General features: G+C 39.5%; 4 protein-coding genes and 3 non-coding genes across 15 annotated transcripts in view; 6 read left to right on the top strand and 1 right to left on the bottom strand.

Annotated features, from left to right (window-relative positions):
- Positions 1-28: 28 nt before the first annotated feature.
- LOC109632625 (scavenger receptor cysteine-rich type 1 protein M130-like) lies at positions 29-10105 on the top strand. 4 transcript variants are annotated; one of them, XM_069514574.1, is made up of 17 exons: positions 29-707; positions 1712-1791; positions 2101-2127; positions 2280-2591; positions 2929-3222; positions 3421-3735; positions 4103-4387; positions 4709-5023; positions 5270-5569; positions 5948-6256; positions 6474-6788; positions 7124-7432; positions 7839-8132; positions 8484-8819; positions 8904-9011; positions 9181-9265; positions 9350-10105. In XM_069514574.1, the coding sequence occupies exons 2-17, from the start codon at positions 1740-1742 to the stop codon at positions 9504-9506; spliced, it is 3813 nt and encodes a 1270-aa protein (XP_069370675.1). In that variant the 5' UTR covers positions 29-707; positions 1712-1739; the 3' UTR covers positions 9507-10105. The 4 variants fall into 4 exon arrangements, with proteins under 4 accessions (XP_069370675.1, XP_019947588.2, XP_069370676.1 ...); XM_020092029.2 differs by having other exon boundaries at positions 551-707; positions 4697-5023; XM_069514575.1 differs by lacking the exon at positions 29-707 and adding an exon at positions 1187-1606.
- A 1851-nt stretch (positions 10106-11956) lies between these two features.
- Positions 11957-13587, top strand: LOC109632419 (SH3 domain-binding glutamic acid-rich-like protein 3). Its single transcript, XM_069514576.1, has 4 exons — positions 11957-12068; positions 12137-12204; positions 12429-12596; positions 13364-13587. The coding sequence occupies exons 1-4, from the start codon at positions 11972-11974 to the stop codon at positions 13424-13426; spliced, it is 396 nt and encodes a 131-aa protein (XP_069370677.1). The 5' UTR covers positions 11957-11971; the 3' UTR covers positions 13427-13587.
- Positions 13588-14601: 1014 nt separating this feature from the next.
- On the top strand, positions 14602-17711 carry rps12 (ribosomal protein S12). Its single transcript, XM_020091480.2, has 6 exons — positions 14602-14713; positions 14838-14884; positions 16122-16238; positions 16443-16545; positions 16961-17062; positions 17624-17711. The coding sequence occupies exons 2-6, from the start codon at positions 14871-14873 to the stop codon at positions 17684-17686; spliced, it is 399 nt and encodes a 132-aa protein (XP_019947039.1). The 5' UTR covers positions 14602-14713; positions 14838-14870; the 3' UTR covers positions 17687-17711.
- On the top strand, positions 15954-16029 carry LOC138405678 (small nucleolar RNA SNORD101). The gene has a single exon (XR_011239479.1). It is a non-coding gene; the product is annotated as a small nucleolar RNA SNORD101 (small nucleolar RNA).
- On the top strand, positions 16289-16372 carry LOC138405685 (small nucleolar RNA SNORD100). The gene has a single exon (XR_011239486.1). It is a non-coding gene; the product is annotated as a small nucleolar RNA SNORD100 (small nucleolar RNA).
- Positions 16655-16737, top strand: LOC138405683 (small nucleolar RNA SNORD100). Its single transcript, XR_011239484.1, has one exon. It is a non-coding gene; the product is annotated as a small nucleolar RNA SNORD100 (small nucleolar RNA).
- Positions 17712-18549: 838 nt separating the features above from the next.
- Positions 18550-22164, bottom strand: part of eya4 (EYA transcriptional coactivator and phosphatase 4) — a 42253-nt gene continuing 38638 nt past the window's right edge. For 4 of the 6 annotated variants that reach the window (XM_020092013.2, XM_020092015.2, XM_020092018.2 and 1 more), the window contains 2 exons: positions 20158-20258; positions 18550-19390 (listed from right to left, as the gene is read on the bottom strand). In XM_020092013.2, coding sequence (XP_019947572.1) covers positions 19310-19390; positions 20158-20258 — 182 coding nt within the window. In that variant the 3' untranslated portion in view covers positions 18550-19309. Of the gene's footprint in view, positions 19391-20157; positions 20259-20344; positions 20446-22164 lie in introns of all 6 variants that reach the window. The other 2 variants (XM_020092014.2, XM_020092019.2) reach the window with 1 other exon arrangement.

The raw sequence follows: 22164 nt of genomic DNA, 5'->3' as shown, positions 1-22164 counted from the left end.
GAAAGTCATCAAACTCACTCAAACAGATGGTCAAACCAGGCGACTCAAACTGCTGAATAGACAAGTCAGTTATGCAACATCCTGTACCTGGAAACTTTCATGTTATTGGACAGAATTCTTTTTATAAACAACAATCAAAGGAACAACATCTTGAGGAAATAGCCAAGGTGACTTTTATCCACTCTTTAAAATACATTTATCATAGTTTTTTCTTTATTTGACAGGGATAGTGTGTAATGATTACCAAAAGAAATATCTTATTTTCATAACTTTATTATCACGTACAATAGCACGGACCACTTCCACCAATTCCACAGTGTCCACAGTGTCTCTATGTATAAATCCCCATATCTTCCGCTGGTTAACAGTTTGTAACAGGTGATAAATGATGGTGAAACATTACATCTCTTATTTTGCATGTCATCGCTCCACATATAATTTCAACTGGGGCTCCAAAGATGCAGTAGAAGTAATATAAGCAGATTCTTGTTGCTCCCACCAGAAAACAATGTAGGGTGGGTAATATTTTAAGATCCCTAACAAGAACTGAATGAATACAGAAAAAAAACGTACTGTTGCTCAAAGCTTTGCAAGGGGAAGTTATGCTTCATTCCCGCAGCCATTGAGAAAAGGTGCGGCACAAGAGCTGGATCTGTCGAGATCAATGTTACTCTGGTGAGCACAAAACTGTCAACTCAGTTTGTAAGGTAAGAACATTTAAATTATTGTGACATATTATTATTATTATTATATGACATAATATGATGAGTTTAAATAGGTAATAGGTAAATAGATATGCAAAGTAATACTTACTTTAGATATAAAGCAAAAGGCTCACATAGTGACAACCAAATGTAAGATTTACATTAATTAGGAGGACCATTTAAGGGCATGGTAGAATTTAATGTCATTTAATTATTTTGTTTAATTCTTCATTGTTCTGCAAACCAATGCTCATATTTACAGGACGATGCAAAAATAATGTGGAGATGATTCTGCCTTGATCATTTTTTCAGATTGTAAACACAAAAGTGAGGCATAATTCTGTGAATGCAAAATCTGTCGTCTGCCCTGTATGTTTATATGTGTTGTATTAAGACTATAACACAAGAATGAGGAAATGGCCTTGCCGCAAAGCCAACATGCAAAGGGTTTGAAGTGAGTAATAACCAGAGGTGGGTGAGGATGAGGGCAGCGTTAGGAGTCAGTGGTCAAGTTCACCTCTTGACATTCGCTCATAACAACTCCCCTTTTGATCTGTGTTACCCTTTTTGTTTTTCCACATCTCGCCTGTAAATCACTTTTTTTTTTACCCATTATATGAAACCTATTGCTTGTGTTATGTTACATTTTGCAGTGTTTTCCTGATGAATATGTCTCCAAATATAGAAACTGTTTAAAAACTAAATGAAATCTCCTTCTGATCCTCCGCCTTTAATGATTGATCAAAATGTCAACAAGCATTCAGTTTGCAGTCCAAGTCCAGGCAGTTCCCTTTTTATTCAATTACTGGAAGTGTACATGGGGACGTCTATCCTCTGGTGATTTATTTTTTAATTGTGAGTTTGTTTATAAGAGCTGCCCACACTGCTTGAATTTAAAAAAGGTAAGACCTGCTGCTAAAACAACAAGTTGTGTTTTTTTGCTATACAAAAAAAGGCTATACAATACAACACACATTTAACAATACTTTTTTATTCTGCCATGAAAGCTACTCTACTCTGCTCCGAAGACACAAAATGGTCTTCATTTCTACTGACAATCTCCATTTTGTTCTTTATTTGTCAATAGGTGAGTCTATTTCATCTATCTGTTGTACAGTTGTTTGGTGGGTTCTTCAAAACTACAAGAGAGATAAACAGAAGTGAAAGTCAGAGAATCTGTATAAGATAATTTTTTTTTCACTGTGTCAAAGTCGATGCTAAACGATTGTGAGTCACTTGTTTTGAGCAATCTTGAAAATGAAATTGTAGATCTCACAGGGGCTCCTCATGAAATATGACAGAATATAGCACTGACTGTTATGTAGGATATTGAGAGCATAAGTCTACTTAAAATGTCAGTGACTGTGAGCATTTTATTTCTGTATTTCTGCTGTAGGTCTCCTGAGTGTTCTGCCACTTACAGGTCAGTAAGTTTAATTTTGTCACATCTGAAAACCCTGTAATATTGTTTAGATTTTTATATTTCTGCACCACGATAGAAAATAAATTAACGTTTTGCTTTTTCATGATGGGGCAGCCTCTGGTTATTTGTGCTTTCATATTTTTGATTTCCAGAATGTGGTCAAATTAGGCTTATCGGGCCCACACGCTGCTCTGGTAGACTGGAGGTCTTCCACCAAGGCACATGGGGAACAGTGTGTGACGATCACTGGAGCATAAATAATGCTGACGTGGTGTGTCGAGAGTTAGATTGTGGGACGTCCCTTGAGGTGAAAAAAGGCGCCTTCTTCGAACATGGGAAGGATGAAATCTGGTTGGATGATGTGCAATGCACTGGCCATGAGAGTTCCATCCTAAAATGCCCCCACAGACCACTCGGAGAAAGTAATTGTGGCCACAATGAAGATGTTGGGGTTATCTGCTCGGGTGAGACGAAGTCCATTCGTGCATCTCAGTAATGTTTGCTTCACTTGACCCACTTTTGCTTAATCAAACAAACATTTTTTAAATCTACATAAGCAAAAGTTGTACAAACTAAAACACAAATAAATATGGTATGGAAGACCAGTCAGTGAAAGAAAAAATGAGACAAAAACTATGGAATTAAAAATGAATAGATAGTAAATCGCTAAATTTTAAAAATATTAAGTCATAATTATGAGATAGTAAATCAAAGATTAAAAAGTCAAATTTAAGAGATAGTTAAGTCATAATTATGGAATCTTTGCATTTTCTTTACGTTGTCTGACCATATTGTTCACAGATAATGTGAGGGTGATCAATGGAAGCAACCGTTGCAATGGCAGAGTGGAAGTCTTTTATGATGGCCACTGGAGTCGAGTGTGCAGCAGTGACTGGGGCACCCTCGAGGCCGACATTCTGTGCAAAGAGATTAACTGCGGCACTCCTGTTGCTGCAGTTGTAATGCCACATTTTGAAGGGACACATGACAGAAGTGGTGTCAAAACCTCCTGTTTCGGAAATGAGAGCACTATTGCACAGTGCGCACTTCAAGAACTCAAGCAGTCCTGTGAAGACGCTACTGTTTTCTGTTCAAGTAAGTGATCCTTGTGATCAAATTATCCATCCACTAGACCAAGACAAACAACCTACACTCACATTCATACGTATGGAAAATTTGGTGTCGCCAATTCTAACCTGCATTCCTTTGGAATGTGGGAGGAAACCGGAGGCACAAGGAAAAATCTTCTGTGGTGAAATCAAACAAACTGACTTTTCTTTTTCACCCTAACAGACAGTAAACCAATTCGATTGATGAATGGGACTAATAGGTGCTCTGGTCGAGTGGAAGTCTACCATGATGCAGTGTGGGGAACAGTTTGCGATGACAAATGGGGGATACAGGAGGCCTCCGTTGTATGCCGAGAGATGAACTGTGGAAATTCCCTCGGAGTCAAGTACAAGGCGTTCTATGGGAGAGGCCATGATCAGATTTGGCTGGATGATGTTGAGTGCCTCGGTCATGAGAAGTCGCTCTCTGACTGCCCTCACAAAGGTTTTGGAAACAATGACTGCGATCACAATGAAGATGCTGGTGTTGAATGCTCAGGTAACATTCTAATCTTCTTAGATTAGTCAAAGCCTGGATGAGACCCTAATTTTCAAATGCCAAACTGAAAAAGCAGGTTGTAGAACCCGTGCCTGAAATTGATACTGAAGTGAAAATCCAAGAAAATCCTTTATTTACATGGTCCAAAGGTGATAGATAGCCATTTCTGGAAAATGGGAATGCTAGTTTCCCAATGATGTATGTTTGTAAACATATATAGCATTAATATAATGTCTAAACTAAACAGTACCATCTGTTCTCTTTGCCACAAAGCCTGTGATCCCAAAAGGCAACTGAAAATGTGCTATTGCTTCAACATTAAATTTCTCTCATATAATACCTCTTCTTTTAACAAATTATTTTCTAGAGAATCTCAGATTGACCAATGGAACGGACCAATGCTCCGGCCGAGTGGAGCTCTTTCACAATGGCCATTGGGGGCCAATTTGTAATAATAACTGGAGCCTTAGAGAAGCTACATTAGCGTGCAAGGAACTTGAGTGCGGAGCTCCCAAAAAATCCCAAGAAAAAAGTTTTGGTCGAAGTGGAATGAAAGGCTTTACAACTACATGCTCTGGAGATGTGAGCTCTATCACCCAGTGCGAAATTCATGAGTCGGGGGCATGTGATGGTGTTTCTCTTTCATGTGCAGGTAAGAAACAAGGAATAGACATATGTGGCAGCACTGCAATAGAATAACAAAGGTTGTATGGTAGTTGAAAGTAAAGATTGGAAAAATGTGCATTAAATTTGGCAATATTCTAGATATCAGTTTTAGAAAACAGTAGTGTAAAACACTTTGATTGGATAATAAACGTATAGTAAATAACCAGACTTATTTTGCCATCTCTTGATATTACAAGTATGGCAAAATATGTATGAGACAAATATAAAATTGTTTCAGGCAAACCATGATATTTCATATTTTAGCTGAGGTTGTGTCTATTTTCACAATATTCAGATTCTTCCTCAGGTATTCCACCACTCAGGCTTGTCAATGGCACTGGCCGATGCTCTGGCAGAGTTGAAGTTCTGCAAAATGGCTTGTGGGGAACAGTGTGCGATGACGAGTGGGACTTCAAAAATGCTCAGGTGGTTTGCAGGGCCATGGACTGTGGAACGGCTCTAACAGCCAAAACTAATGCCTACTTTGGTAAAGGCCATGGAGACATCTGGCTGGATGATGTCAAGTGCATTGGGAATGAGACGTCCCTTTTCCACTGTCAACATCCCAGTTTAGGAGACAATAACTGTGGCCATGAAGAAGATGCTGGTGTGATTTGTTCAGGTATCATCTCAGTTATTATTATACTGTGTGGATCACAAAGCCTGGAAGGCCTGAATTTATCTATCTCCTCTAAAACCTCAGATGGATATTTTGTTGATTATTGTTCAGGATTAAACAGGTAGATCACAGTTATTTCAAGTAAAGTTTATCCATCAGAATATCACATTCAGTGTGAATCAGCATTGCTTTGAAATGTGTCCAAATACCAAATGACTAACAGCTGATTCTCTCTGCATTGCTTCACAGATACCATTAGGCTGATCAATGGGACTGACCAGTGCTCAGGCAGGGTGGAAGTCCACTATGGTGGCCACTGGTCTCCAGCATATAACCTTAACTGGGGAATGAATGAAGCTACAGTGGTGTGCAGAGAGATGAATTGTGGGGATCCTGTGAGGGTCACAGGATCATTTGGTCAAGGCAGTGATATGAGAGGGTATAAGATCAGTTGTGGTGGAAGAGAGAGCTCTATAGTACAGTGCTCGCTGAGAGAATATGTCAGAACGAGCTTTGATACCATTGAAGAGGCAGCGGTTGAATGTTCAGGTAAGACTTGAAGTAGAACTGGAAATTATATCTTGGGTTTACAGAGAATTAAGCAATGTTACAAACTATATTTTAGAATGTGCAGTCATATACATTGGGCCAATCAAATTACAGAACTCATATCGAAGGAAACACAATGCAGGCAAACATGCAAAACTAAAACCAAACAAAAATGTCCATAATCCCAACACCATCATGGCAGAGAGGTTTATAGAACTTGACTTTCTTGTTTTAGGTTATTTCTTAAGTCAAGAAAAATGGCAAGCATGTGTATAGCATAATTCATTTTTTAGCCAAAATAAATTGTAATTTCAGTTAAACCTTGAAACACCTAGAGTTGGACTGAATGCACATTAATATATAAACTCTCCTTTCCAGGCAATGTCAAATTGTCCGGTGGGTCCAATCGTTGTGTTGGAAAAGTGGAGTTTTACAACAAAGGCCAGTGGGGGACTGTGTGTGGTGACTCCTGGGATAGGAATGATGCTGCAGTGGTATGCAGACAGCTGAACTGTGGTGGGGCTCATAAGATTACCACCTTCACCGAATATGGACACAGCACTAGCCATACCTGGACCGATCAAATTGGATGCAATGGACAAGAGTCTACCCTGAGTCAGTGCACACAAACCCCATTTATAGACAAAACCTGCAACATCACCTCAGTTGCCGGTGTTATCTGCACAGGTAAGACTAAGCCTTTACAATAAAATGACCTGAATCACACTTTAAGGATCAATAATGACCTCTGAAGCCAAACATACGTTTTCCAGTGCTCTCAGTATGACATTAGTTTCCTTCTCTGACTTAATTACTTTTGAGTCCATCATAAAGTGCGAGAGAAAACATTTTTACTTTAATGTTTTAATACAGTTTTAATGTTTTATTTTGTTTGACTTCACAGGAAGTTTGGAGGTCCGATTGACCAACGACAAGGACGACTGCTCTGGTAGAGTAGAGGTTCGTCAAGGTGATGTGTGGCAAACAGTATGCGATGCAGACTGGACCCTGAGTAAAGCTGAGGTTGTGTGTGAGCTGCTGGAGTGCGGACGTGCCATAAACGTATACGGTGCTGCCCATTTTGGCCAAGGCAGAGGACCAGTAGTGGAGGCCAGCAATTTGTGTTTTGAAAATGTGACATCTCTTCAGCAGTGCTCACTCAACGGTTTCAGAGCAGCAACATGTGGGCATGACCGTGATGCTGGAGCTATTTGTGCAGGTAAGTGTTCAAAATCCTCACGTGTAGTTGGACGATTGATTCCAAGTAAAAGCAATGGAACAGGAAATCATTTTATTTACTTTTTTCAATCAAGTGCAAAAACACTCTAAGCTTTGTTTCATTGTTCAATGAAAAATTTAATTTAAGTTAAATTTGGAACTAGAGCCAGCAGGTGGTTGTAGTGGGACAATGTGTAAGATGCATTTACGTTCAGTTTCTTTATGTGTATGGATGCACTCACGTCTGAAATAAAAAAATAGGTGTCAAATCAAAATTGCATGTAAATGTATGTCTCCAGGATTTTCTTCTCACTCCATTTCTGCTTTCATATGCAGCACAGCTTCGTCTGGTCGGTGGCTCCGGTGAATGCTCGGGACGAGTAGAGATTTTGTATAAAGGCATGTGGGGAACTGTGTGTGATGATGAATGGGAAATGCCAAATGCCGATGTGGTGTGTAGACAGCTTGGCTGCGGTCACGCTGTTTCTGCTCCTGCAAGTGCTCACTTCGGTAGAGGATCTGGTCCAATATGGCTGGATAACGTGGAGTGTTCAGGTCAAGAGACTGCTCTGACATACTGTACTCATCCTGGGTTTGGAGAAAATAACTGCGGGCACGGTGAAGATGCTGGTGTCATATGTTTAGGTAAGAGGATCATTCTGCTTTGGCTGTGACCATAGACTCTATATAAAAGTAAACTTGAAAGCAACCAAAAGTGAAGGCAAAACATTTCAGTCACCCCCTGGTGGTGAGCTGCAGTATAAGTCATAAACCCTGCCTCCCCATTGTTACCAAAAAAATAAACTCATGCTAAACTTTTGCAAAGATGGTTTTACGTAGTTCTTATCACACTCAATTGTGTATGTTTCCATTTTGTTTGATTTAATTAGTTTTTTGATGATAATCCAAGTCAAACCTAATGTCATCGCCATTTCAAGATATTTGGCTTCATTATTGTACAGTGGGAGGAAGTGGAGACATGGTGTTCATCTTTATATACGTTAATTTGTTATGACACACCAAACTAATTACAATTTATTATCAATTTCAGGAGCTCTACAGAAACCTGAAATCTCCATTAGTCCTGGGTCAGAGGTTAACTGGGGTGACAGAGTCGAAATCACCTGCAGGATCGTAACAGAACAAATGGGTGGGACATTCGCCCTGAAAAAGCTTCAAGGATCGTTTAAAATGGAAAAATTCTCAGAAAATGAAGCGGCAACCTTTGCTTTCCCGACGGTGGACTTCAACCAAAAGGGATCATACTTCTGTGAATATCAGAAGAAACTGGTCGGTCAACTCATCTATTATCCTCAAGGAAATACTGCAGAGCTCTCTGTTACCGGTCAGTCATTTTTCCCCCTGAACATAAATGTGTGAAGTAGGGATTTCAGTTCTTCCAATTTCAGCAAATTTGATATGACACACGATTCGTACAGTTTTGCTCCATTTTCATTGCAAAACAATGTAACATTACTGGCTTGCTCAAGAGGGCACAATGGCCGCCCTCTGCTGGATCAGGAGACAAACTGCTTCAGACATTTTGATGAAGCGCTTATAGACTGAATATTTCTGATTTTGAACAGCTCATTACAGACAAAATACAGACTTCACCACCTGAATAAAAAGTGACAGACCTATAGTGAGAAATGTTTGTAGTGTGAGATTGTAAAAATAATGTGTTTCTGTTCTTTAGTGAAACTGGAGACACCGAGCATCTCGCTGACTTCCCCTCACGCGATGGTGATCTACAGCCCTGTCAAAATATCGGTCCCCGAAGGCAGCAGCTTCTCTGTCACTTGCTCTACTCATTCCAAATATCCCGCAGGTGTCTTCTATCTGGCAAAGTCCAACAAGAACACCACCGAGATGAAGCCAGCATTTGGCCACTCTGTCTTCTACCTTGCATACTTTGAATTTCCTGCAATAGATTTTATACACCAAGGAGAATATAGCTGTGTCTATGCTGTTAACCTCTCCTCTGTGGTCTTCACTTCCCCGCCTTCAAAGTCACTTGAAGTTGCTGTAATTGGTAAGATTTGATTAATGTTTGAACAGAAACTGGAGCCACATTTCTCCTTGGCTATACCTACTAAATGATCGTTCATGCCTACAGCATCTTCATCATCATCGGTCGTCACAGGAGTTGTGGTCAGTCTAGTGGTGTTGGTAATTGTGCTGGCTATAGGCTACATGGTTTGGAGAAGGAGATGGCGCGGTGCTGGTAAGTGGCAAACCTATTACATACAAGGTATGTGAGTACTGTGTTTATAGCTAATTATTATGCTGCCCTCAAGTGGCCAAAAAACCCAACACATTCTGAATTAAATTCATGTCAAACCTGATTAAAGTTTGACTTTCGGAGTTATGATGATGTTACACTCACTTTACAGGTACCATGGTTCAGTTTAGTAACAGGTTTGGTGGAGCGATAAAACAAGATGCAGAAGACAGAAGCAACGGAGCACCTAGTGGCAGGTGAGGAAAATGCCAAAACATACACAGTCTGCTACATTTTATTATAGATCGAACAACACTTGTGACCCTCCCTGTCTCTGCCAGGGGCCACAATACCCTGGTGAATGATGAACCTGCTGGACACAGTCATAGCCCGGAGGAGAAGATTGCAGATGTGGACTTTGATGACTCTGTTGAAAAAGTCCCTGAAGACCTGGCTGGGAGAGTGTGTTACGAGCTTGAACCACTCGTTAACTCATGATAACAAAATGACTCCTGGGACAACCTGCGTTATGCGGTTTCGATAGATTTGAACACGCAACGTTGTTCTAAAAAAAGCAGTGTTACTCTGTGCAGGTTACACTTCTGTTGCACCTGTAGCCACAGCTAACAGTGATGTTACAGTGTACTGGTACACTCTGGGGTACACGTCTACATCACAGCAGCAAAATTTAATTGTTAGCGCTCAGAAAAAAACAATCAGCTGGTGTTATGTTGCTCTTACTGTCAGACCATAGGAACATTAAGGAACTGGGTTAATTGTGTTTTTAATCCTCTTTTTATGTAAACAAATGATTCAGAAATGCACAGACTTCATATTTCCTCAAATACATGATTTCTTCCTCAAATTTAATTTCTCTATAAAACATATTTTCCTCGTCTTGAAGCCATTTTTATTTTTCCAGTAGATGCAGCCGATCACAAAGCACAGTTTCATGGACCTGTTGGAATGTACCCATATGGATACGACAAAAAATGCTTCAGTTTTTACGTCTTTTTACTGCATGGAAATTTATCACCCCATTTTATCATTATTTGTTTTGGTGTAAATGCTGATCAATAAATTTATATTTCATACAACACTTTCTCCTTTTCATTTGTAGAGTTTTTGATCCTGGTCACACTTGCCAATTACATCCTCCTGGATAGGAAAAAAACCTCTGCACAACATTTTTTTGAAGACTCTTAAAATGTAATACATGGAAGAACATAATATACATACACCCCTCTGTATATATACCTACACCTATATTCATATACACACCCACAGACATATACATGTAAACATCCACAAACATGACACTTATTCACATATATTAATATTTGTATGCATACATACATACATGTAGGGATAATAAGCCTATTTTACTGCAGACATTTTTATTTTTCATAGTAGGAAACACAGTTATTGTTAATAACATACACAGTGATTCTATTAAAGTGTCACAATAACAACAAGAAACCTGGCAGTTTGACACCAGATAATAAATTCTACACATTGTACCTATAGACTTAAAGGTACAGTATGTAGAATTTAGTGACATCTAGTGGTGAAATTGCATGTTGCAGCTGAATACCCCTCACATCACCCAAATATGACAGAGAACCTGTGGTACCCTTCAGTTGTCATAGAAACTTAAAGGTGTTTAGTTTGTCTTGTCTGGACTACTGTTTAAAACATGGCGGCCTCCATAGAGTGGACCCCTTCGATGTAAATATAAAGTATTTAAATATAAAGGGCCTCTTCTAGGGTGAACAGTCCATACAATTTTGATGAAACACACTAGTGAAAACATCATGAGGATAATTTTATATTCAATTTTTGCCAAAAGATCCCTTTCACCTAAATCATACACACTGAACCTTTAAGCAGTGCAATATGGTTCACAGGGCATTAGCACTTATTATTCCAGTTCCATTGTTTGAATGCTGGGTGGTTTCCGACCAGTGTACATCCCTGTGCGTCTTGAAGCCTGCCACTGTACAGATATGGTACTACCACCTTTAGAGAAGGGCTCCCCCCCATCACTCGTCCACACTCTGTACAATAAGACTTGGTGCCGTCCAACAAATTAGTTAAGACGGGCGGTTGGACTCTGATTATTTGGGTTTTCCTTTTAAGTCTTCTGTTATTTGCATTTCACATTACAATATCTGATCTTATCTAATTTTCAGTTATTGGTGTGTCTTTGCTCCATTATTGTTATTACTATTTATTTATTGTTAGTACCAAAATGTGTCCTAGCTAGTATTATGTCATACATGTCTCCAACCAATCTAGTTTCCAATAATCCACTCAACGTCTTTTGCAAAGTAAAAAAAACCTCTTAAAACGTTTATTTATGAAGAGTTTTATTATTAAGAGTCATAAGCAGCTGTTGATCCAAAGAATCGTCTTTGCTGTATAAACAACTATGACAGGATATGGTATGAAAACCATGTGACTCCACAGCTGGTCTAGCAGATTCCCCCGCTCAACCCCACATGCCGCAGGCTGTGCTCCATTAATTAAAGCAACACTATGTATTTTTCAAGGACTAAAGGAACATTACACGGTTTTCAAGACCTTAATGAAAAAGCTGTTAAATAGCTATTAACTCAAAGTCAAATTCAATGGAAATCATTTTGTTTTTATTAATCCACTGTAAATATTCCAAATATCCAAAAGCTACAACTGAAAGTATAGATCTTCTAAGGATTATGTTAGAACAAATATAACAATATTCAACAAAGAAAGTGTCCAAGTCTTGACAGTGTCACAATGAGCCACAAGAACAATTTTATCTTTTACTTTAATTGCAACAATAAAGAAGAACAAATCGTTACGTCTAGTGCCAAGTGCACTAATTACTTTCCACCACTGTTATGTGAATGTCTGTAATTTCACAATCGTTGCAGTCAGACAGGTTGTGACTGGAATGGTAGCTCAGATGAGTGGGTGTGCCCATGCAGGCACGTAAGCCCTGTCCAAACCTGCTCACCTTGTCTGCTGCTGCGACAGCAAACCAGCAGCACATTCCCACATGTAGGACATTCTCCGTCTGTCTCCTCTTCTCTCTGCACCTCTCTCTGACTGTGTCTTTACAAACCTGTTATTGTGTCGACGTTAAGGGGTTACCATTAAAATAGCAGATATGCCACTCAAGGTGTATTATTCCAGCGTGAGCAGCTCCTTGGAGGTAAAGTAACTTACTTCCTTCTTTAACTTGATGCCATATATTTGAGACATTAAGCAAAATCTTGTGAGGTAATTTGAACATCATAATCTTTGTTAATCTGTGTGCACGCAAACAGGAGCTGCTCATTGTGAACAGTCTTAATTGCTAGACAGTGCTTGATTTTGAATGTGCATGTCAAGGCCATATGCATGAATTTAACACTGATTCAAAAACTTTTTCTCCAGATGAAGAAAAATCAGCAGTTAATCTTCTCTGTCCTGGACTCCAAGAGTATCCTTTATGAAAGTGTCGACATTTCTCAGAATGTGGACGATAAGAATAAAATGAGGAAGATTGCAGGAAACCCAACTGCGCTGCCACCGCAAATATGCAATGGTGACATCTATTGTGGAGTAAGTCTTGAGCAATAACCCTCATTCACACCCTCTACATGTGTGACACGGGGGGAAAAAACCTGTGGTAGTCTGTCATAAACTGTTTTTAGGAATTTCTTTCCGACAAAAAGCCTAACTATAACCACTAGGCCTTCATCTTATACAAAGCCTTGTCCCAACATTAACTAAGTAACCAACTAATTAACTAACTACTATGAACGAACTAACGACCTAACTCAACCTCTGTGTTTTGACATACAATCAGCATTTCGCTCAGACTTCCCTACAATGGAAAAATTGCTCTGGGTTTTATTGTAGCGCCACCTGGAGGTTGACTTTTCTTGTTCAAACAGAAATATCTTGACAGTTATTTGATGGACTGAACCACCACTCAGTACAGACATTTATCAACTTCCCTGAGGAATGAATTTAAATATCTTTTCAGGTCAAACTTTTTATCTCCAAATAGCTAAAATGATAAAACATTCGCATCAGCTTCTGCTACATTTTTGTTTAAAGGATCAAAAATGCTAGGACAGGACCTTTTAACACTGAGAGGTGGTATAATAGTTGTTAACTCTTCTTCTTTCAGTGTCAATGTTATTGTATTTGCATGTGAATTATTGCATAGACTGCCTGTATGAGCCTCAACACAGGACACAAGCTGTTGAAATATATTAAAACATGTTCAGCAGGATATATAACATATTAAAAAATATCTAGAAACTAACTATTTTTCTCTTTTCTTCTGTCTCTCTGACCCACTCACCTGTTCTTTCTCTCAGGACTTCACTGCTTTTGAGAACGCAATCGAGATGGAACAATTAGAGCAATTTCTAAAACAGTGACGGCTATGGGATCAACCACATCACCTTGCACACTGGAATATCTAAAAATATCCAGTTAAATATGGATTGACAGATGTTGTGTTTGGTCTGAACTATAAGTTTAAGGATCTGTAAATGAAAAATGCATTTTTAATTTGTGAGATTAAATCAAATCTTTGAATCTCTGAATCTACCTTTGTCTTTTCTGATTTTTGGTTTGAAGTGGTTTCTATCTACAGGTTTAACAGTGAGGAGGTCAGCACAACCTTTAAAATGTTATAGACTTGTAACAATCATGTAAATACATTATCAAAGAGGTGATGATGTCAGAAACAGACTCAACATGGAGCTTGATTTAGACCAGAACATGAATAACACAAATATAAAAAGTGTCACTAAACAATGTAATCTCATGAAACGGTTCATATGATATGTTATGAAAAGTAATGCTCACATATTTGTGTATAATCCTGTGAAAATGTTCAGCAATACAAACGATGAGTGCACCTGCAAAAACCTGACATCATATTCTTGATGGAAAATTTAATAATTTAAGAAGGAAATTAGTTCTGATGATTTACGTTGATTTTCGGACTAAAATGAAATGAAATAGAATATAATACTGCTGCAGAAATGTCCTAACTTGGTGCTTGGTAGGAGCGGTTTGAAGTAATCTACCCATCGGTTAAAGTTCAAATTCAAAGTATTTTATTAAGTTATACTATTACAATAATAAGCATTTATCAAAGTACTTTAAAAAGCACAAGCACTTCAGATGAAAAACAGCACTGCTGTAATACCAAATTATTTCTTTTGAATTTTCTTTCCTTTTTTTATAGCCCTGTTTTGTGTGCCACGTTGTTGTGGTCCTTTGTACGTTTGTGTTTTATGATCTAAAGCAAAAATTCTTGATGACAACAAAAAAAAAGCAAAAACACATAGACTATCCAACACAACCCTGTATCAGTAACAGTTCCAAATATACACTGATAGATTAAAAAAGGTAAATAGTGAATAGATGTATTAAGCTCTTATAGTCTGTAAATTGTGAAATGAATCAACTGAATAAAGTGAGTTTTTTAAAAAATATATAAATATATTGCAACACTTCATATTGTTGATATATTTATAATTATTTTACACTTTACATTTGTATAAACTACCCAAAAGTGTGTGTGAATGAAAATTCTGCACAACAAACAAACTGGTTCAGGCAGCGCGCCGGCCGCCACCGGGGGCCTGCTGCTGATAAAGGAATGTCGCGCACTGGTGACGTCCTCTTTACCCGCTGCCCGAGAGGAGGATCGGGTGCGTTCACTTCTTCATCGGCTCAATCTGCCGGATTAATCAAACATCTCAGTTTATAAAGTCATCGCGGTGACATGTGCGACATGAATAATGACTCTCCTCTCATATCTGTTCTTCATTGCAGAACTTTAAGTCCCCCATCCATCGAAATTCTACAATGGCCGAGGAAGGGTGAGCATGATGCTTCTGTCCGCCATAACGTTTTAATATGAACCCGATACTCAGCAGGGAAATGTGTACACTACTTTACAGATTGTTGGTCGGCTTCATTGTTTGTGCTAAGTTTTAGTCTTGTCTCTGAACCTGCGCTACTTCAACTCATGTGAGATGAAGTAGCGCAGGTTCAGAGACAAGTGGTTAGCTTCGCTGCAGGTTAATTGTTTAGCTAGCATCTTTGCACACGTGAGAAGTTCATCTCTTTCATACATCGATAACAAATGTTGTATAAAGTTATGTTAGCTTGTTGTGCTTCTCAACATCAAGAGAAATCCATCACTTCACTCTTGATGTCAATGTTAGCTAAAGTAACGGAGGGAGAAGTGTGTCTGATCTCTAAAATGTAATGTGCCGGTTATCTTTTGAATAAACTGAATGTAGCACAAGCAGAGTTTAGATGGTGTACTGTGTATGTTAGCTAGGATACTGCTAATGATATACAAATGCTACAGGTACACCTTGTTGCAGGGATGTCAGGTGTAGCAGATCTCTCTGCTACTGGGGGAAACTTAGTTTGAAATGTCCACCTGTGTAATTATCACTATCACGTTGTGTTGCACTTGTTTCTCACTTACTGTCTGCTGATCCTCGTATTGTATTTGACTTGCGAGTGTTTTTACATACTTGCCTGGTCCTTTACAACCGAATGAACTGTAAATGCAGATTGTTTTTGGCATCTGGAGTTAGTGACTTTCAAGGGAAAAAGTATGAAATAAGAAATTCTGACTTGAATCAATTCTGAACATGTAGTTTGCCTGTTGATTATGATCTCAACATGTATAACTGCATAGTTGCGATGGTGGGAATCATTTCAAACCATGGGTACATTTTATCTTGAATGTCCTGCATTGATAAGAGTCCTTGTTTTCATGAGAAAATAGTTTAAATGTTGCTTTGTTTACAGATGTGAATCCTTTTCCTCAATAAAACAAGATCACCTCAGTGGTATTGAAGGGTCAGCTGTCTGTAGAAGTGAATTTTTGAATGTTAATGCCAAACCTTTCCTCTAAATGAGCTCTCCGGTGCTTGAATGATGACTTACATTCTTTTGTCGGATACCCCTTCACTCTTCAATGAGTGAGATCCCCAGTCTGACGTGCTGGAAGCTCAAGTGAAATACGCTTGAATTCTTCATTGCCATTTTTTTGTCAAATATTAATCTTTTTTCTTTGTCCTCAACCATTTTCCATAGCATTGCTGCTGGAGGTGTGATGGATGTCAACACCGCTCTCCCAGAAGTGCTCAAGACCGCACTTATCCACGATGGCCTTGCTCGTGGTATCCGTGAAGCCGCCAAGGCTCTGGACAAGTACGTATTTTAAAATGATTTCATTTGATAAATACTTTGTCATTGATGGGTGGATCGCTGATGATTTTTTGGCTCCCTCTACTGAACTCCATGTGGAAGACTGCCATTGTTACCCAATTTTTGTCTGAGATGTGCCTTAAGATTTTTCCCCCCAAAAAACTCAAATGTTGCATAGCCCCTGAATTAATGAGCGTTGTCCCGCAGGCGTCAGGCCCATCTGTGCGTCCTTGCAGCCAACTGCGACGAGCCCATGTACGTCAAGCTGGTGGAGGCCCTCTGCGCTGAGCATCAGATCAACCTGATCAAGGTAACAAGCTTCATGAACCTGGGCATTGCACCAGTCATGTGTTTACAAAAAAATCCTTTCACATTTAATGTACTGACACTGGAGTCGAAGGTATCATGCCACATACTGCTGTATCGCTGATGATACTATGGCTCCCTCTACTGAAAACCATGAGGAGATCGCCACTGTTACCCAATTTCTGTCTGAGATGCAGTCAACAGTCCTGGCATTGCTACCTTCTAATTTCACAGAAACAAACTGGATAGAAAAGCATTGCACTATAAATATTCTATCACACAAGTGATTCTTGATTAATATCATGTTAACATTAAAACTAAGATCCTTCACCTATTACTTTTTCCCAGGTTATCAACATTTTAATTTTCTGAAAGGACGTTAAGCAGATGTTTTATTCGTCATTTCTCTTAACTTCAAGGTTGACGACAACAAGAAGCTCGGCGAGTGGGTTGGTCTATGCAAGATCGACCGTGAGGGCAAACCCCGTAAGGTGGTGGGCTGCAGCTGCGTCGTGGTCAAGGTACATTTTGCCCTTTTTAAAGTTTAAAGTAAAGTCTATACCTTATTTATATTTAACAAGTCCGAACCTCGTGTGCTGTTAAGTAGATTGCACTTTTTTGCCAGTCAAGTCCAGGTGCTGTGCCTCGTGCCATGCAGCTGTTTTTTTACTCCTGGCTAAATGACAGCCTGGGTACGAGCCCCTTCATCTATCTGTGGTGTCTGGGGTCCCTGAGAATGGCTACAAACATGACATGGCAGCACTTGCCATTATTTGATAATGGGACATCCTGTGATTAACCTTTTATACTCCTCATAACATGTTGCTTTGGAGTCTGTATTTTGAGAAAGAAATTGTAATGGTTCGGTAATTTCAACATGCTTTGATACTGACACACGACGCAGCAGGTTTAACTTTTTAGAACATGAGAACATCCAGAGTTTGAGGATAATTGTGTTTATACAATGAACTGGTTATGAGTGTTTCAGTGTGACACTAATGTTGATGCTGAATCAGATTTAACATTCAAAGGTGTGAGCAAATTGTGTGCACATTTGGAACAATATATGCTTTCTGCTTCAGGACTATGGCAAGGAGTCTCAAGCCAAGGATGTGATCGAGGAATACTTCAAATCCAAGAAATAAGGCCTCAATAAAAGTTTGAAATGAAGCTGTTGTCTCAGTGTCATTTTTTATCCTTTACACATTTAACTGACCACTAAGAAGTTTGTCCAACTAAAGTAATTGACTGTTCAGTCCATTCAGTCAGAGATCCCATCCTAAGTGGTCGGGGGGGGGGGGGGGGGGGGGGGTATCGGATCTCGCATCTCCTCTCGATGCAAAAACTCCTATTCGACTAAAAACACATCATATTCACTGTTTTTATCGACAAGTTACTGCTGCAGGTGGTGTAACTGATGTCGAATTTGAATGTCTGGTTACGATGACGCCACAGGAGCATTATGGAGGAATTTTATGTTTGACGATTTCGCGGCAACACTGTTTACCCCCGACACTCAAAGTGTAATGTCTGACCACTGTTTGTGAAGTTAAAGAACATTTTACTGTTAATTATTTAAGAAATTTAAAGGTGAATTTGCTACTTTTATATTATGGCATGTGTAACTATTATACTCATAAATAACAAATCCTTGAGAGGTGACAGATATTTCACCTCACCTTGGTTCATGGTGACCTCCACTGAGTGTGAAGTTTCAGAACCTTTTACTGTGGAATTTCTGAGAATTCAAAACAAAGTTTGTTACTTTTTATTATGGCACTCATAACTTGCCCATATTAAATATTAAAAAAAAGACAAATGACAGAAAACGGAGAGGGCTGGCTTCAGGCCTGGGTGTGTTATGTGCATGAGACTGGATTTTACCATGTGCTCTGTCAAAAAACAATTGTTTACAGTAATCAGAAAAATGCACTGGGTTCAGCATTATGCAGTACTGCATTAGTGTAATCAGTGCTAGATTTCATCAGGGACGACAAGATGCATATAGGTCATTTGGATAACGTTTCTCCTTTATATCTACATACATAGACATTTGTTAACAAAGAAAAGACATTCAAACACATAAGGCACAACACATCATTACGCACATTCTCAGTTTCTCAAAAAAGAAGGAAAAATTACAAAAAATCCAGAGGCAAAAAAAAACAAGACCCCAAAACATAAAATATATTTTCCATCACAAAAGCATCCACCACTGCCCTTTAAGTTTTAATGTTAATAATTTACACAAGTTTTCTTGCACAGACTGCATTGTTGTGTTGTGATTATACCACCAGGAAAAAAAAAACACAAAGCAGTTATCCCTGCACACAAACTGCTACCTGTATAGTGACGCCCTCATTGAGTGAGGATGGTTTAACCCCAGGTGACCACGACAGTCCTGAAACTAGCCTGGGTGCTCGAAAACAAACATCAAACTTCCTCCCAGGCCAGGGGAGGTCTTCAGCCTGTGCACACGGAGGTCCGTCCTCAGCTTCAGGGCCAGAGGAGGGGGCCGAGCAGCGGTGTGTTGGATAGCCGAGTCATCTCTTGACACCCACTGTCCTCTTATTCACCTCTGCTTTGCTTCTTAAGACCGTTCAGAGTTTGTAAATCCAGATGTTAAAAAAAAAAAAAAAAATCACAAAACAGTTGCAGTGTATTGTTTGTTCTTAAATAGTTATACAAAAGAAGGGGAGGGGGCGGGTTGCTGCCTGGCTGACCAATGTCCATGGTGACATTGCTTGAGTCCATATTGCTTATAATAGCTACAGGTACTCAAACTCCAGTGCTTGGTGTAACGCCAGCAGGTCAGAGTGACTGGATATCCTCCAAAAAGGCATGTTGTGCTGTGGAGCAAGATACACACATGATTAAAAACCAGCAGCACTCTTGTTAGAATTCAACGCACACCACCACCTGATATCATGCAAGCTACACTACAGTAGCTTGTAGCTGCTTGCTTTGCAGAAGCACTGCAGACAAAATCCATGCAATCCTAAAGGCGTAAAGGAACGGCTCGGCATTTTTCAGGAGAAACACTCATTTGCTTTTCTGCTAGTCGTCTAACTCTGCAAGCAAGAGAATGAGATATTCCCAGAAATGTCGAACTATTCCTTTCACAATCCCAGCACCCAACATTTATATTCAACATCTCCCAGTATATCACTGCCTGTAATCTGCTTTCTTGTGATATAACTTCACCCACATGAACTACAATACCCAGACTCCACACACTGCTGGATTACAACCAGCGTGATAGCTCTAAACCAATGAGATTGCTCAAAGCTTAATTGCTGTGTACATTTGGGCATCCATTCTTCTTCTGAGGACCATCAAATTGATTTTAGAAATACACAATACAAATTGATTGATTTAGATTTTCACTTAAATCTTACAGTGCAAAATGTACAGTTTAAGCCAGGCTTCAATCTCACATTTTCACTTTTAACACTTGCGATCAAAAGTTTCCCGTCACTCCGTAAAAAAAGCAACAGAAAACGATCAAACAACAAAACTGCTACAGCAAAGAAAGGCAGGCTTCGTCCAATCAGAGCTCACACTGTGTGGAGAAGGCGGGGGGGGGGGTTTCACGGTGAGGTTGCGGGTCCATTACCTTTTTGGCCGCCTGCTCCTCTTCCACACCGTCCCCAATAACAACATACACTACTTTCCTGCCAAACCTTTGCATTATGCGTTCAAAGCAACTCTCTTTTCCTGCAAAAAAACAAATAAACAAGGGGGGAGGAAGGAGGAGGGTCACATGGTCAGAGGGGTCAGAGTTCAGGAAGTAGTTTGTTTACCTGGCTGGCCGCATGCTCTTCGTCCTTCCCATCGCCAATCACAACATATGTAATGTTAGTGCCAAAGCGGGAGACTATACGTTCAAAACAGCTCTCTTTGCCTGGAGACAAACAAATGGCTTTCACAGGGTTTTTTTTCTCTTTGTTGTTTGGATGGAAATGAAACACAGGAAGAGGCAGAGCTGTGTGCAACACATGAAAAAAACACAACAACACCAGTTTCCCACAACCCATCGATCACTTTGATTACTCCTGACTGTGCTGCATCCCGAGTTTCATTTTAGGTAAATATAATCAGCCTGGTTGCCACAACAACTCGAGGAGAGGATGGGCCTGTGAGTGATGTCAGTGACCTTTTTTTCCCCTGTACAAATACACATGATGTTCAATACAGATAAAGTAAATCCATATGCAACGTGATGCTTCCAGGAATGTGAGGGATACGGCATCTGTGTCTTAGACCTCAGGTGGTTGTCATGGCAACCACACCGCTATGTCCATTTGAATCAAGGCAGCGTGCGGTTGAATTGGGTGTAACATTCGTTTTTAAACACACACATGCATACACACTTGGCTTGAGTTTTCTTCCCTAAATATTTTGGCTCTGTACCGCCCCTGATCCATAGTTTTTTTATTTCCTGTGGTCAGACTTGATGCTCAGTTATAATATAATTTAACGCTGGCCGCAACTGCAGTACATTGGAATAACCGGCTGAGGTTCGGGCTCACAGAGTGCGTTCAGAACGTGGGCGTCCGGCCTTCAAAGTCCCATGGGTGTCAAAGAGTTGGTTCAAGGACAGATCAGGATTATGTGAGGTGAGCACAGATATAATGTTTAGGTTTGAGTGTGAGCGAAAAGAATTAAGTCTGGGATCTAACAAAGCAGATTTAAAATGGCTTTAACCCCTGAGTGCTCACTTGCAAGGTCGACAACTGCAGTATTTCTAAATAGACATTTTACAGAAGCTCAACCTGAAATGTTTATTTCATTAAAATAACATAATTTATCAACATTTTATGAATGAGGACAACTCCATTTCAGAGATCTGTTGAGCAACCGACACAGTCTACAGACCAAATCACATCCTTTGAAAATCAAAGCTCTGTGATTCAGCACAGTATAAAGCCTTGCAGCAACAAAATGGACATTGTGCTTTTACTTTGAAAACAAAGAGGAAGTGATTCTACGAATGTTGCGGCCATGACAGAGATCAGCACCTGCGACACCCGTAAATAATCAAATTGTCAAAATGATCTGGTTATGATTTTAACACAGGGTTCGGCCCAGTTGTCGACCTCTGCTAATAACAAATAACAGTTGATTAAAAGAGTAACAGTTAATTATATTTAACTAACACAATATAATAAATCATTATGGTCATTTTCATAAACTGAAAACTACACTGCATAGGCTGTGTGGTGGAAAGTGTGACCAGCATGATCAGATTTCCTAGAGCAAAGGTTTACTTTCCCCCCTTTCTTCCTCTCTCTCTCTCTCTCACACACACACACACACACTATAACTGGAAACATCCCGACCAACCGTTCAGTGAACCTGAGCCAAACTAAAGCCATAAGTTAAATATCTGGACAGGGAACAGGATATCAGTCACACATGGAGTAGATGAAGAAACATCAAAATAATGCATAACCAACTAAATACATATGACTTTAGAACTGTTAACATATCATACAATCAAATACATATACAATCAATTACTGTTTCCATTCGCCATAATAACTATTACTTCCACTGATGAGTTGAATGAATATTTATACATTAGATTATTGGTTTATGACTGATGGTGTGGTTGTGCGTT

The sequence above is a fragment of the Paralichthys olivaceus genome, chromosome 19 (genome assembly GCF_024713975.1).
Source record: "Paralichthys olivaceus isolate ysfri-2021 chromosome 19, ASM2471397v2, whole genome shotgun sequence".
Taxonomy (NCBI): Eukaryota; Metazoa; Chordata; class Actinopteri; order Pleuronectiformes; family Paralichthyidae; genus Paralichthys; species Paralichthys olivaceus.
This window is presented reverse-complemented; position numbering and strand designations above follow the sequence as displayed.

Coding starts and splice junctions, on each gene's coding strand:
- LOC109632625 (XM_020092029.2), top strand. CDS start 1,740: ATGGTCTTCATTTCTACTGACAATCTCCATTTTGTTCTTTATTTGTCA. Junction 3,223..3,420: donor CGCTACTGTTTTCTGTTCAA/GTAAGTGATCCT, acceptor TCACCCTAACAG/ACAGTAAACCAATTCGATTG. Junction 9,266..9,349: donor AACGGAGCACCTAGTGGCAG/GTGAGGAAAATG, acceptor TGTCTCTGCCAG/GGGCCACAATACCCTGGTGA.
- LOC109632419 (XM_069514576.1), top strand. CDS start 11,972: ATGCAGGCACGTAAGCCCTGTCCAAACCTGCTCACCTTGTCTGCTGCT. Junction 12,069..12,136: donor ATGTAGGACATTCTCCGTCT/GTCTCCTCTTCT, acceptor GTCGACGTTAAG/GGGTTACCATTAAAATAGCA. Junction 12,205..12,428: donor GCGTGAGCAGCTCCTTGGAG/GTAAAGTAACTT, acceptor CTTTTTCTCCAG/ATGAAGAAAAATCAGCAGTT.
- rps12 (XM_020091480.2), top strand. Junction 16,546..16,960: donor ATCAGATCAACCTGATCAAG/GTAACAAGCTTC, acceptor CTTAACTTCAAG/GTTGACGACAACAAGAAGCT. Junction 17,063..17,623: donor GCAGCTGCGTCGTGGTCAAG/GTACATTTTGCC, acceptor TTTCTGCTTCAG/GACTATGGCAAGGAGTCTCA.